The sequence below is a fragment of the Heterocephalus glaber genome, unplaced genomic scaffold (genome assembly GCF_053883595.1).
Source record: "Heterocephalus glaber isolate CG9 unplaced genomic scaffold, H.glaber_assembly_v1.0 deba00001673, whole genome shotgun sequence".
In the NCBI taxonomy this organism is placed as follows: domain Eukaryota; kingdom Metazoa; phylum Chordata; class Mammalia; order Rodentia; family Bathyergidae; genus Heterocephalus; species Heterocephalus glaber.
The window spans coordinates 21,977,570-21,992,340 of record NW_028258410.1 but is presented as its reverse complement, the minus strand read 5'-3'; the positions used below and the strand labels follow the sequence as shown (position 1 = coordinate 21,992,340).

General features: G+C 51.8%; 4 protein-coding genes across 5 annotated transcripts in view; 2 read left to right on the top strand and 2 right to left on the bottom strand.

Moving 5' to 3' along the window:
* Positions 1-1,639, top strand: part of Dnttip1 (deoxynucleotidyltransferase terminal interacting protein 1) — a 28,515-nt gene extending 26,876 nt beyond the window's left edge. For both annotated transcript variants that reach the window (XM_004858147.3, XM_013077177.3), the window contains exons 12-13: positions 1,111-1,166; positions 1,283-1,639. In XM_004858147.3, coding sequence (XP_004858204.1) covers positions 1,111-1,166; positions 1,283-1,421 — 195 coding nt within the window. In that variant the 3' untranslated portion in view covers positions 1,422-1,639. The remainder of the gene's footprint in view (positions 1-1,110; positions 1,167-1,282) is intronic.
* Positions 1,640-2,610: 971 nt separating this feature from the next.
* On the top strand, positions 2,611-5,959 carry Ube2c (ubiquitin conjugating enzyme E2 C). Its single transcript, XM_004858145.3, has 6 exons — positions 2,611-2,826; positions 3,255-3,282; positions 3,903-3,989; positions 5,005-5,209; positions 5,309-5,368; positions 5,719-5,959. Exons 1-6 carry the CDS (start codon positions 2,711-2,713, stop codon positions 5,775-5,777), a joined length of 555 nt encoding a protein of 184 aa, XP_004858202.2. The 5' UTR covers positions 2,611-2,710; the 3' UTR covers positions 5,778-5,959.
* A 475-nt stretch (positions 5,960-6,434) lies between these two features.
* LOC147822204 (regulator of G protein signaling 9-binding protein-like) lies at positions 6,435-10,856 on the bottom strand. Its single transcript, XM_087197752.1, has 2 exons — positions 10,664-10,856; positions 6,435-6,826 (listed from the first exon to the last, which is right to left on the bottom strand). The coding sequence occupies exons 1-2, from the start codon at positions 10,854-10,856 to the stop codon at positions 6,435-6,437; spliced, it is 585 nt and encodes a 194-aa protein (XP_087053878.1).
* A 129-nt stretch (positions 10,857-10,985) lies between these two features.
* Positions 10,986-13,669, bottom strand: Tnnc2 (troponin C2, fast skeletal type). The gene is made up of 6 exons (XM_004858144.3): positions 13,535-13,669; positions 12,104-12,155; positions 11,844-11,987; positions 11,640-11,754; positions 11,376-11,512; positions 10,986-11,161 (listed from the first exon to the last, which is right to left on the bottom strand). Exons 1-6 carry the CDS (start codon positions 13,535-13,537, stop codon positions 11,130-11,132), a joined length of 483 nt encoding a protein of 160 aa, XP_004858201.1. The 5' UTR covers positions 13,538-13,669; the 3' UTR covers positions 10,986-11,129.
* Positions 13,670-14,771: the final 1,102 nt, after the last annotated feature.

The window sequence follows — 14,771 nt, the reverse complement described above, 5'->3', positions numbered from 1 at the left end:
CCATCAGTAAAGTAGAAAAAAGTTGAGGTTTTTTCCATGGTGACCTAGGAGACCTTTTCTAGGTGTTTGTAAACTCTACAGGCAGTCATAACTTTCTGTGTTTCTACACTGTTTCCCAGTCACAGCATGCACTTTTAGCTTTGCTCTTATTCTCTTTTTTTATTTACTCAGTCCAAGCTCCCTCTGCAGAGGTAGTTTCTCTCCCACTCTTCATTTTTGCTTTCTTGAATAAATTCTGCCATGCAAAAAAAAAATAAACTCTAGGCCCCTCTCCAGGATCCTGATCTTTTACATAGTTCAGAGTGCCCCTAAGATGGAAGAAAAGAAAAGTACTCAAAAACCACAACTTTTCCTGAAGGACTCTTAGAGAAGATTTTCTGATATGATGCACAGCCCCTACCTACATGGTACACTCACCAAGCCTCACCACTGCAGACATGCATCCTGTCAGCATCTGTACAGGCCCAGGGCTACACATCACAGCCCAGGTACTAGACAGCAATGTGTTTATCATGTCCCTTTTTTATTTTTTGGTGCCGGGAATCAAACTCGGGTCCTTGTCCTTGCAAGGCAGGCCGAAGAACCACTGAGCTAAATCCCCGGCCCCAATCATGTCCCTTTTTGCTGGAAATCGCAAGACTAAATTTTCTCAGTCCCTAGTTAGCATATAGCTTCCTCTTCCTGCTTTACTCTTTCCATGTATATTTTGCTAGCTCTCTTACTGTTTGATTATAAACCTCTTCCATTCCTTTTTTAAAAGAGGAAAGGCTATAAATAAGTCATCACAACATGCCTGTAGTTCCAGCTACTCCAAAGACTCAGGCATAAGGATGACTTGAATCCAAAAATTCGGGCCCAGCCTGGGCAACATAGCTAGACCCCAGTCTCAAAAAAGTCACAAATCCCTCCTCTCCTGCCCATAGTTTCTGTTTGAGTGACAGATTTTCTTAAGGAACCATCCCTAGTCTCTCCCCACCTTCCCCTATTAAATTGCAAACACTTTCCTCCACCTAGTAGCAGGCCTTACATTAAGCAGATGCTTAATAAAGGATTACTGAGTTGGAGTGAAATGAATCAGGCAGTTACTATTCTCCCTTGTTCCTGCCCCAGGCCTACCTCCTCATCGAGGAGGACATCCGGGACCTCGCTGCCAGCGACGACTACAGGTAAACCACTGGGTCTCCTGGCCTCTACAGTCCTCTCTGCCTCAAAGTAGCTCCTGGGGTAAGGCTGGGCCTACATTCTGCCCGCCTTTAACTTCTCTCCTCAATATCTACTCTAGAGGATGCCTGGACCTGAAGTTAGATGAGCTGAAATCCTTTGTTCTGCCCTCTTGGATGGTTGAGAAGATGCGAAAGTACATGGAGACACTAAGGACAGAGAATGATCATCATGCTGTTGAAGCACCTGTGCAGACCTGAGGCCAGATCTCTCGGCAACAGATAGCAGCCAGGCTCCAGGACCCTCTTCCCCACATGCTGAGGCTACTGCTGGGACTGCTCCTAGATGGATTTCCGCAGCATTAAACTGCACAGCTAGTCTGTAGGGATGCCCGGCAGAGCACCCCAGACTGACATGTGGGTCTATATTTGTAAAGTTATTGGGATAAGAAGTAATTAAACCGTTTGTAGTAAACACAGACCGTGATCCTGCTGTGCCATCTGCCATGTAGGGGCCTGATAAAATGTCAAGGGTTCTAGAAATAGGTATAGAAAAAAGGCCCAGATAACCCTTCCCCATCTCATAGACCTAGGCTTTAGGAGACCTAGCTACTAATACCGCGTACTTTGCCAATATTGTTTGTTTCTGAGACAGGGTCTCGCCATGTAGTTCAGGTTGGCTTGGAACTTGATCCTCCTGCTTTAGCCTCCCAAGTACATGCGTGCTCCACTACGCCCAGCTTGCCAACCTCCTTGTCCCTCTGTTTTTGTGGGGGGGGTTTACCTACCAATGCAAGGACTGGCAGAATATGTTAGCTAGTCCCATGGAGGTTTGCTTAACAGACTATATAAAAAATGCAGCGTTGGCTTTTATTATCATTTTACATGTTCAAATATCGACCTGCTCAGTGTCACGCAACAAACCAGTCCAAGAGGAGGGCGTGGCCTGAACCTACATTTTATAACAGGGAGTCTGCTGCTCTGGCCTTCATTCAGCCTCTCTAGTCTTATCGCCCACACCCCGGGATTCCCAGACACACTTGGGACCCGGTGCCAGGCCAATTGTAATAGGGGGAGGAGCGGGGGCTTCCGGTTTGGGGGAAGGATATCAGGTCCGGAAGACTGGAGATAGTCCCTATTCCTGGAAGAAAGGATCAAGGCCCGGCACGTTAGACGCCTAGTACAGGCTTTTAATTTTAAGGGATTTATCGCACGTGGCTGTTTTCTTGGCCTTTTAATGGTCGGCATTTTCCAAAGGCCGTCAATTCGCTACAGACTTCTTAGTGGCAGCCTTTCTGGCCAATCGACTGTTAGAAGCAACCCCCACCCCACCCCCGCATCGGCCAATAGTGGCGTATTGATGGGTGCGGTTCGCAGTTGCGCAGTGAAATAGCGCTTTGGCGCACCGCATTGGCTGGATTAAACCCAAGCGAGCCGCTGATTGGTCGACGCTGTCGGAGGGTTACAATTCAAACGCAGGCGGGCGGCTCCCAGCCTCGCAGTTGCAGTCCTGTTCTCAGAGTTCCTGTCTCTCTACCGGCGCCTCCCGGATGGCCTCCCAAAACCGCGACCCCGCCGCCGCCAGTGTCGCTGCCGCCGCCGCCGCCGCCGCCCGTAAAGGAGCCGAGCCCAGCGGGGGCGCTGCCCGGGGCCCTGTGGGCAAGAGGTAAGTAGTCCGGAGCTAACACTGGTCGAGTCTGGGGACCCACGGCGAAGACTAATGGGACCCTCACCTCGTGGTGCTGGTGAGATACTGGAGTTGAGGTGAGGGGTGGGAGGGAGGCCAGAAGCTCAGGCTACTCTGTGAGACTCCTAAAGGAAGACTACTGTCAGGATCCTCCCAGAAGACGCCCGAGGAGCGTGGGGAGTTAAGACACGCCAGAATCAGGGCAAGGGTCAGGAATTAGGGAGGGTGAAAACTCATTAGGGTTCTCCTATGGAGATGAGCATGAGCTTTCCCCCAGCTGACTCTGACCTCGGAGAAAGGGGAAGCCTCTGTGACAGCTCCTCAGAGATTCAGGAGGGAAGAAATGCACCAACTGGAGAGCTCCCGGCCCATCCAGATTCCTAGGTAACCCTAAATTCTTTTCGCAGGCTACAGCAGGAGCTGATGACCCTCATGGTGAGTGACTGAGGGCTCTCAAATCCGCATTCAGCTGGTCCACCCTCCCACCCAATGATCGGTAGCGTCCTTTCCTACATAAGCCCCTTGTTAGATAGACAAAGGTCATTATCATGTACTGTCTTCTGGAAAGTCTGTCATACTCTCACCCACACCTTTCCTTGGAGCAGTCTCTATCCCAGTTCTATCCCCCTAGTGAAACAGTTCCCTGAAGTCACAGAGAGCCTTCCCTGTCCTGCTTGTCCTTACTTCCTGGTCTCAAGCTTCACCCATGCCTGATTCCTCACCCTTCTTGGTAATCTAATTCTGTCGTGCCTTGGAATTCTCCCTTCCTAGTTGTTCTTTGCTACATTAACCTGAAATATTCAAGTCAGATTTTTTAATATATTTCAAGAATTGAATGTTTTAATTCCTGGCAACCAAGAAGCTTGTGGATGCACAGCTGCCTTCTGCTTCACTGTACAACCCCTCCTTCCTTAGCCTGGTGATGAACCTGTCACTTGGGGCTGCTTGCTCGTTGTTTAAGCCTGTGATGAAATCAGGGGCAGGGACCACACACTGACCCTTTGCTATCCCCTAAAATATACTCTGCAATCCACCAAATACTGTTTCTTCCTCAGATGTCTGGTGACAAAGGAATTTCTGCCTTCCCTGAATCAGACAACCTTTTCAAATGGGTAGGGACCATCCACGGAGCAGCTGGCACAGTAAGTATAGGGTCAGGAAGGAGGTGAGATCCAGGTACCAGTGCTGCTTCAGTCCATTAGCTGCCCAAGACAATGCCCCTGTGCCTATTCATATGCTCTGAGCCTTGTGATCTTGTTCTCTTCTGTACAATAAAAAGATTTAAAACTTTGTTTAGCCAATCATGGTGCTTGTAATCCTAGCATTCTGGGAGGTTAAGGCAGGAGGATCACAAGTTCAAGCCAGGCCTGGACAACTTGGCAAGACCTTGTCTCAAAATTTTAAAAGGGCAGGGGTTTCAATCCGAAGTACCTGGCAGCCAGGTGTGGTGGCACATGCCTGTAATCCGAGCACTTGGGAGGCTGAGGCAGGAGGATTGCCATGAGTTCGAGGCCTATAGGGAGGCTCTATAGGAAGTTCAAGACAAGCTTGAACTACATATACATAGCAAGACCCTGTCTCAAAAAAAAAAGAAAAAATCCCTAGTACCTGGAAAAATAAGCCCTGTCTAAGGGGCCAGACCACAATGAAGTAAATGGACTGTGGACTTAGACCATTGGGAGGGCCCATTGCTACAGATCTGGTTTAAGGTAAGTCAGAAATTCACATCTCTGTCAAATTTAATTTTTTCATGTTAATAACTAAAATACTAATTAGGCTGGGCAAGGTGGCACATGCCTGTAATCCCAGCACTCAGGAAGCTGAGGCAGTAGGATCACAGGCAAGACCACCCTGGGCTACACAATAAGTTCAAGGCCAGCCTGAACTACCCCATCTCAGAAAACCAAAAATAAATAAAACTGAGACTAAAGCACAGCTGTGGTAGCCCTCAGGATACCAATTTACAACCCTTAAAGGGTCTTGGCTGTCCCCATCAAATAAGAGGAAAGCACCAGAATCAGCTTAACATTTTGTCCCCTCTCCTTTCCCATATAAAAAACTTAGAGCCTACCTAGCAGGCTCCTTACATGGGTCTTGGGTTGGAATACGAGTCTCACATGGGGAAACTTAGTCCCTGCCTCTCTTTCCCAATGCCAGGTATATGAAGACCTGAGGTATAAGCTCTCCCTGGAGTTTCCCAGTGGCTACCCTTACAACGCACCCACAGTGAAGTTCCTCACTCCCTGCTACCACCCCAATGTGGACACCCAGGGTAACATCTGCCTGGACATCCTCAAGGACAAGTGGTCCGCCTTGTACGACGTCAGGACCATCCTGCTATCCATCCAGAGCCTGCTAGGAGGTGACTTCTGAGGCCACTCCCTCCAACAACGTGGTGACTATTGGGACTTTCCTGGGCCAGCCTCTTCTACCCTTTGACCATGTGTCTCTCCACTCCCAGAACCCAACATCGATAGTCCTTTGAACACACATGCTGCAGAGCTCTGGAAAAACCCCGCAGGTGGGTCCTCAGCACAGGGTCCTTGCCATCCTTCAGAGGTGCCCTCAACCGAGAGGGTCCTGGTGACTTGGGACTGGGTTGAGCTGAGGGAAGGGGTTGGTCGGCCCATTCTGCCTCTGCTGCGGTGCTCTCCTGTGCTATAAACAGTGGACTCCCTGTGCAGTCACACAAATCGAGAGGAGGCGGTGGGTAGATCGCATCACCTGTGCCCTCTAACCATCAGGAGACCCATCTGGCTGGGCTGCCCCTCCCCACCTTTGCATCCCTGCCTGCTCAAGCTGCCCTGTTCTCTTGGCCACCTTCATTGACTCCTGTCTCTTATCACCCAATGCCTGCCTGTTCTCTTCCAGCTTTTAAGAAGTACCTGCAAGAAACCTACTCAAAGCAAGTATCCAGCCAAGAGCCCTGACCCAGGCTGTCCAGCCTCTCCCCGTAGTGTCTTTATTTCTTCTTCAGTCTGTCCTTTTCTTGATTTCTGTGTAGGACACTGTACCTTGAGCTGTGGTGTTGTTTTGTTTGTTTTTTAAATTAAGTCTGTGGTTGAGCCTTTGCATTGTATATTAAATAAACACATTTTGGTTGCTTTTTGTACACGTTTCTGGCTTGCAGTTAACCCTTGGTTTGGCAGTGGGGGTCCGGCTTGGCATCTGGGCTCTTGCTTGTTCTCTGTAGTGGTGAAAGCAGCTTATTGCTATGCTGTGGGGCCAAGCAGTGAAGAAACTAGGATGTGTTCCTTTGTAGCCTTAGCTATTTTATCATTCTTCTGTAAATTGAGTGCCTTTTGGGGGGGTGGCTCTGTGGTAAAACTCAGAGTACCTGGGTTCAGTCCCCGGCAACAACAATGCAAAGCTTGTTTCTACCTGCACCAGGAGTTTTAGTGAATGCTACAGCAGCCCCAACTGTGTTACAGATGAAACTGAACCAGACCTTAGAATAAAGAGTATCTGGGAGGGAGCAGAGGGCCAGCCACCTGCTTTGTAACAGATCTTGGAGCCCTTAGGTGACCTTACAGCAGGCCCAGAATGTGGGGAGACAACCAGAGAAAGCCTTTCCCCTGTCAGAACCCTCAGGACAGCTCCAAACCTGCCTCTGACCCTAGGTCCCCCATGGATGGTTCCAAACTCCAAGGGGGCATATTCACTTCCTGTTCCATCTCTGACTGCAGCTCCGCCACCCGCTGCACCCATTTGCCCAGTGCCCCCACCCCTTGGGCTGCTCTTGTGCTGGCCTGCTGCAAGCTCCAGCCTTTGGACCCCTGAGAGGACACTCCTGTGCAGACCAGCTGGGTCCCTGCTGCACGCATTGGGAAGAGCTGGCTGAGGCTATGGGCCCGGCCCAGGTCCTGCGGGAAGATCTCCAGGGTGGACAGAAACAGCACCCAAGTGCACTCCAACTCTGCCTGGGTTTCTGCCTTGGCACCAGACAGGGTCAGCTCTGCCAACAGCTGATCGTGCAGGCCTGGGGAAGAGGGAGGGAAGGCAGGAAGACCTGTGAGGAAGGTTCCCTCATGGTCCCCTTTACTCCTGCTAGCCCAGGTCTCTCCTTTGCCCTGTGCACCCTGTCAGCCACCCACATGTAAAGAACTGTAGTTGTTAGGCCTAGGATTGGAACATGGATGTCCTCGTGTGTAAAATTGGGGGATTCACTTTTAGAGGCAGGGATTTAGCTCAGCGGTGCGGCGCCTGCCTGGCAAATGCAAGGTCCTGAGTTCAATTCCCGGTACTGGAAAAAAAATGTCCTTTTAATTTTTCTTTCTTGCTTGAATAATCATCTTGTACCTCAATCTCATGTTAAAAGAAAGATTTAGCCAGGTACAATGGTGCATGCCTTGTAATCCTGAGGCAAGAGGATCATAAGTTCCAGCCCAGTGTGGGCAATTTCGTGACTGAGACCCTGTCCCAAAATAAAATATAAAAAGGATTGAGAGTGTAGCTCAGTATGAAGGCCCTGGGTTCAATCCCCATTACTCCAAAAAAGAAAAAGGCAGCTTTGCCTTTCTAGTCAGCTTCTCAATGACATGCTAACTGTGGTGGTCTCGTTAAGAAACAAGGTGTGAGGCCAGATGTGATGGCACACCCTTGTAATCCCAGCACTCAAGAGGCTGAGGCGGGAAGATAACTGTGAGTAGTGAGTTCAATGCCAGCCTGAACACGATGAGAGTCTGTCTCAAAAAAAGGTGTGGGCCTTCCTGCAGTAGAACCATCATCCGGACCTTGTTAGAAGGGCAAATCCTTGGCCCCAACATCCTGCCAAGTTCTGATCCTCTCTCAAGTTTGAAAATCGCCAGGTGAGAGGATGCCTGAGAAAAGAAGAGTTCAGAACCTTGTGCTAATTTGTTTGTTTTTTGCGACTATGTCGTGAAGGCTGCCCTTGAACTCACTATGTAGCCCAGGCTGGCCTCAAACTCTCAGTGATCTTCCTGCCTCAGCCTCAGTGGTCAAACACTTGTTTAGGATTTGCAGCTCCTTCCTGCCTCAGTCCTGGGGTTACAGGTGTGCACCACGCCTGTTCCAGTGCTGTTGTTCTCTTGTTTAGTTTCTGTGGTGCTGGGGATCAAGCTGAAGGCCCTGCAAATTGGCTTTATGTAAATGCTGAGGTGGATTTATTTTTGTCTGCCACTGGGAAGCCTCTACGTGTGGTCCTTGATCATAGCGTTTGGTCCCCTAGCCTATCTTGGGTCAGTCACAGGAACTCAGCACTAAACTGTGGTTCACAATCAATCACTGTTCTCTGGAATTTATCACTGGGAGACAATAAAAGTGTTTTACTAATGGGGTTAGTAACAGAGGAAGGAGTCAATCTAGGTTGCTGGTGGAGACCAGATATAGTAGGAAGAAAAACAAACAGAGCAAAACACCCAAAAGCCGGAGAGAGGCTCTGGGTTCCGATTCTTGTCTTGGCTCCCAGTTCCATTAACCAAGTCCCTTTTCGGGCGGGGGATTTAGCTCAGTGGTTTCGCCGCCTGCTTCGCAAGCACAAGGACCCAAGTTCAATCCCCAGTACCAAAAAAATAAAAACCAAGTCCCTTTTTGGCTTAAGTCTGTTAGGCTTAGATTTCGGAGACTTGCAAAAAAAAGGAACTCTAGTACAGGAAATAACTAGAAACTGATTCTTGTTCCCATCCATGCAACACGATTGAATGCAATGAATTTCTAGAAAACACCTTTCAAACGGCATGGTGGCCTGAGTTAAAACACTAGGAGCTGGGGATTTACCTCAGTGGTTCCACCACCTGCCTCACAAGCGCAAAGTCCCAAGTTCAATCCCCGTACCAAAAGGAAAAAGAAAAGCTAGGCCAGGGAGGGGAGGGATAAAATGGTCTGGAGATAAAAAGCAGCATGGAGAGTGAGTGCTAACGGGGACAATGAGTCCTATCTTCAAGAAACCATCACTGAGACTTGGAACAGAGAAGGACAAGAGGGATGCTGCATCCGTTCAGGGCAGGGCCAGTTTGAAGTGCTCAGGACATCCAGGTAAAACACCTTTTAACAAGTAGATGGTACCACAGCTGAGAGCCCTGCTCTGGCTCCCACCGCCACAGAGCAATATTATCCAGGTAATTCCCTGCATCCCTCACTTCGCCTCATCAGGCCTTAGTCTCCTCAACTGTAAAATGGGGCTAACGTGATCTGCTTCTGGGGTGTTGCGTGCATGAATGAGCCAATCAATGTCTCTAAGGCAAAGATACAGAACACAGTAGGCACTTAATAAATACTAAACCCCAGCACTATTTCTGGTTGAAAATCCAAGCTGAGAAATGTCTGAATGAGGGGGAAAAAGGGGGGGGGGACAGGACAAGAACTATTTCCACAGGCAGTGGGGGCAGGGATCAAGGGAGGAGATGGTATCTGAGAGAGGCCTTGTCTGCTGATGAAACTGACAGGCTAATAAGAAGGGGAAGGGAATTCCAGGGAGTGAGTCTAGCATATACAAAGGCCCAAGGGATGGTAAGGGAAGGCTGTGGTAATGAATACAGTAACTGTAGAGTACAGAATTTCAAGAATGATGATAGCTGGGCATGGTGGTACATGCCTGTAATCTCAGCATTCCAGAGGCTGAGGCAGGAGGATCACAAGTTCAAGGCCAGCCTGGACTGTGCAGCAAGACCCTATCCCAAAAAAACAAAAATATATATGGCTAGGGATGTGGCTCAGTGGTCAAACACTTGCTTAGGATTTGCAGGGCCTTCAGCTTGATCCCCAGCACCACAGAAACTAAACAAGAGAACAACAGCACTGGAACAGGCGTGGTGGCACCTACCTGTAATTCCAGCACTCAGGAAACAGTTCAACGTGGGCCTGGACTACATAGTGAGACCCTGTCTCAACAAAAAAAAAAGGGGGCTGGGGATTTAGCTCAGTGGTTTCGCCACCTGCTGCGCAAGCACAAGGACCTGAGTTCGATCCCCGGTACCAAAAAAAAAAAAAAAAATAACCTGACTCTAACAGCTGGTCACTACACTTAGTTATCTACAGCTTGACGCCTGCTATAACTGAGCTGTGTACAAAGAGGGACGGGGGCTTTTTTTGCAGCCACTGGGAGTGGGCATCAAGGGAGGAGATGATATCTGCACAAGGTCCTCCGAAGAACTTGCTAGGCCTATAAGAAGGAGAAAGGCATTACAGGGCGTGAGAACAGCATATACAAAGGATCTGGGGCTTGAAAATGCACCCTACATCCCTATCAGGAATGGGATGTGGGAAGGGGGGGGGTGGAAGGAATTATTGGAGTTGATTCTAGAGGCACTGGGGAGCCTTGATGAACTTTCAACAGGAGAGTGGCCAGGTCAGCTTTCATCTGAACTGGATCGTGCCGCCGTTGGTCCTCTAGGGAGCAAAGTGAGGGAGTTGAAGGCCGGGAGACAGGGCGAGGCAGGGATCCAGGGTCCAGAAGATGAGTTCAGAACCTCTTTCGTGGAGGGTGTGTCTCCAGGCTCCCCTACCGCGGCCAGCACACAGCATGAAGAAGCACTTGGAAGGGCAAAGCACTCCAAGCAGAAATAATGCAGCCTGGGGTGGATGGACACCCACTCTCAGTGCCCTCCAGATGAAGGCACCAAGACCCGAAGTTCTAATAAAGGGCAGTGGGGGGCCGGGGATTTAGCTCACCGACACTGTGCCTGACTTGCAAGCAAGCACAAGGTCCCAAGTTCGATCCCCGGTACCAAAAAAAAAAAAAAAAAGGACAGTGGGCAAGTGAGGAGGCCTCACCTGTCTCCCCTGGCTTCTGGCCTCCAAGCGCACCCCCCACATACACCCGCCGTCCCGGGGCACCCTCCTGGAGCTGCCAACTCACCCTGACTCAGCTCGAAGCCCCTTCGGCCGCCCTCCCCCAGCGCCAGGCGCAACCGCTGCCCGTCGGCCGAGCTGCCCACGCCCATCGCCAGCTGCCGGTAGCCGGCCGCGAAATTGCATAGCGCGTTGAACAGCGCCCGGCCTTCGGCGGCCGCCGCCTCCTCGGGCTCGAGCGGCCCAGGTCCCTTCCGCATGCCGCCGCTCAGCCGCTACGGCCCCGGCCTCGAGGGAGGGAGCGCTCCGGGGGAGCCCAGGGCCACAGCCCAGCCAAGGTGCGCCCGAGACCCGCTGCCCGAAGCCAGCCTTCCCCTCACTCGGCCACCAGCTTTGCAACGTTTGCCTTTATTCCTTCCAGACACAGAGCCTGAAGGGGCAGCGCCTCCCCGGTGGGGCGGGCACCGATCGGCTGGGTGGAGCTGCCCACGCCCGAGGGACACAAGGTCTCCAAGGAGCGGACTGCAGGCTCCTTACTGCACGCCCTCCATCATCTTCAGGAACTCTGCGAGGAGGAGGAGGGAGGGTGTCAGGGTTTCCTCTGGGGACGCAGAGGCCTGGCCAGGCCCCGGGCGCGCAGAGGCTGCGGGTGCCTTGTCATTAACCGACAAATTGCACGAAGCAGCCCAGCGCTCCCCACCCTCGGTCAGGCTACACCCAGCCCCGCCCGCAGGGCCAAGGGCACCTCGAGGGCGCCGGGTCCCCGAGGCTCCCCTTACCGTCGAAGTCAATGCGGCCGTCGTTGTTCTTGTCCCCGTCTTTCATCAGGGATTCGATCTCCTCGTCCGTCACGTGCTCCCCAGAAGCCCTGAAAATCTCGGCCAGCTCCTCAGCGTCGATGTAACCGTCTGCGTTCCTGGGGAGGAGGGGTGGGGAAGGCGCGGGCGCAGGTGAGTCGCGCCGGCCCCGCCCCACGCCCCCCTCAGACTCCCAACCGGGAAACCCAACACCTGCCGCGGCTCGGCTCGAAGACCCCATTGCACCTGTCGAAAACGCGGAAACACTCGGCCAGCTCCTCCTCGCTCTTCCCCTTGGCGTCCTCCTTCATCTGGCGCACCATCATGACCAAGAACTCCTCGAAGTCGATGGTGCCACTGCCTGGGGGGAGCAGGGTTTGGGCTGAGCCCAGCCCGGTCCTGAATTCTGCCTCTCCTCACCACCCCGGCCTTGGAGCGCCACCAGCTCACCATCCTCATCCACCTCCTCGATGATGGCATCCAGCTCCTCTTTGGTGGGTGTCTGGCCCAGCATCCTCATCACGGTGCCCAACTCTTTGACGCTGATGTCCCCACCACCATCAGCATCAAACATGTCAAAGGCAGCCTTGAACTCTGCCAGGAAAGAGAACGCGGAGGGCTGAGGGGAGGCGGGCTGCCGGCCAGCCTCACACTGGCCCTCACCCACCCACCCAAACGCCACCACACTCCCCGCAGCTGCCCGCACTCACCAGCAATCATCTCCTCGCTGAGGTAGGACCGGGCCTCAGCCTGCTGGTCCGTCTGCCAAAGACACAAGAGAGTCAGAGAGCGGAAAGGGCAACTCCATTTGTTTTGCCCTCGACCTCTGTAAGGAAGTGTCCTGGGTTCCCCCTAGAGAACAGTTCTAAATGTGGCACCTCCCGGTGCCCCATCAGCACCCGGACCCAGTGCTGAGAATAAGAGGGGAGACACAGACCATGCTTGTCTACCAGAAGCCAGCTGGGGAACTACCGCAGCCGCCCACCCCAGTGACCTTGGGTAAGTCCCTTAGCATCTCCTCTTGGCACTTCCCAGGGATAAGAGGAAATCAAGGATGGGAAAGGGCTTTGTAACCCGTCGGCACCATTCCAGCATGATTTCCAGTTTTCCCTCCTAATCCTGCCTGGTACTTTCGTAGTTGCTCGATAAACATCTTCCGATACAGTAATAATGTGACAGTTATTGAGCACCTGCTAAGTGTTAGATCACCAGGAAGAGATGGACGCATCATCTCTCCCAACAGAGAATGCCCAGCGTTAGAGATTTAAAGTTTCCTTCTTTATTCCAATTCAGTCATTGGGCAGAAGGTGAGGGGGCTTGGCATGAAAATATGATTTCTACGGAGGTGTCCTGGTCACATCCAAGCCAGGCCATCTGGGTCAGGGGGCTTTGGACCGACGCTAGTGGTGAGGAAGCTGTGAGATGTCCCAGGAGCTCTTCACCCATCTGGCTCCAGCCCTCCTCCTTCTCCCCTCGCCTCTCCACCCTCTCCTCTTGCCCCATGCCAGGAGGGCAGGCTATTTTTAGTCAGGCATGGGGAACAGCAGCTGGCCTCCAGGGTCTAGTTACTCCTTGAAGTGACGTGGGGAGGGGACTCTCAGAAGAAAATGACAGTCTCCAATCAGGACCTCTGCCTGGGAGGATGGGGTCTCTCTAACTCAGCCTCTTCCCGTCATCCTCAGGACTCTTGGAGCCCTGTACCCAAGCTGGCCTCAAGCTCTGCAGGTCTCCCATCTTCCAGGGAAGCCCTTCTCCCCTTGCTAACATAGGAGGGTTTTCCAGGACTCAGAAAGTCCACTCTTGCCACTGCCTTGGTGGGTGAGTCACTCTGGCCCTCAGAGTCCCCATGTCTACTACAAAGGAGACAAGCTAAGAGCCCCTCATAGCCCTGTGAATGAAATTGCTGGACGTCTCAGAAGGTGGGCAGAGAACCTCAACTCTTGAGGATCCCAGGCTTCCACATCCAGGAGAAGTCAAAGGGCTTTGCACCCAGAATTTCCCCAAGACCTCTGGGACCTGGGAACCTTCATGTTCCACCTTCGAAGGCCCAAGTTTCTGTCCCTCAAAGCACCCAGATCAGCTTGAAAGAGGCCCAGAAGTGCTCCAGCAAGCAAAGGAGTGAAGACCCTTCTCGTTCTTACCATGGTTGCTGGTCTCTCGGACTCCTCTCCTATGGATCGAGTCCTCTACACTCCACCACCCAAAGATGCCCTGGCCCACCCCAGCCCCCAGGATTTGTAGGGGCTCCCTCTCCTCCCACCTCCCTGCTCCCCAGGACTGGATACCCTGCCCAATCAGATCCTGGGGTCAGCAAGCCCCACCTCTCCCAGAGTCCTAGCCCATTACCTAATTTAGCCAAGGGCCCTTGCAGAGAAATTTAAGCCTCTTGAGCAGGTGGCAGGTCTTGACATCCTAGATTCTTATGAGGAGGGCCTATCCTGCTCCAGTCTTAGAGAGCACCCCCCAACCCTGCTAGGAAGCACCCTTGCTCCAGATGGGTAAGGACAGTCAGAACAGTGAAAAATGAAGCAGCAGAGTAGGAAGGGAAGAATACAGGCTTCAAATCCAAAATTCAAAATCCAGTCCTGCCTTGGCAAGGTATGTGACCTTGGGTGGGTAGTGATCCTGCTCCAAGCCTACTTGCTTCATCCATGGAACTAGTCATAACCTCTCCAAAGACAAACCCAGGTATAAGTCACCTAGCTTGTGCCAGGTTCACAGGGTTGGTACTTGGCAAGTGGAATATCCTCTCTGAACCATGATATGGGGCAGGGGACAGAAGAAGGGGTGCTAACTAGCCCTTTGTGTAGTGAACTACGATGTGCCACACACTGTGCTAAGCATTTCATCACCTGAACTCATTTAGTACTCATCCTATGAGAGGGCAACTATTATTATCCCCTTTTAACTGGAGGGCTTTGTAAATCATAAAGGTCTAGAGTAATGTTGGCAACTCTTTCTGTGGGGGGGGGGTGTGTGGTACTGGGGATTAAACTCAGGGACTCATGCAAGCAACTCTACCACTGAGCTACTCCCAGGCCTTTTAAAATATGTGTATATTTTTTGAGACAGGTTCTCACTATGTTTCCCGGGTTGGTCTCTTGGACTCCTGCCTCACCCTCTTGATGGGATTACAGACATGTGACATCACTTCTAGCTTTTGGCACTTCGGAGCAATTTTGCCTGGGGACAAGTTGAGACAGTCCTAGGGGAGGGCATCCAGCAGAAGTGCCCAGGGGGATGAGAGGGTACATTTGGAGAAGTCTTTGTAAACTTGAAAACAAAGATTATTCTTTCAAGTTGCTTTTCTTCAGGGGAAAGGTGTTTGGGATTCAGTTTAGGGGGAAGAAGGGACAGGAGAAGGTTCTCTGAGTGGCA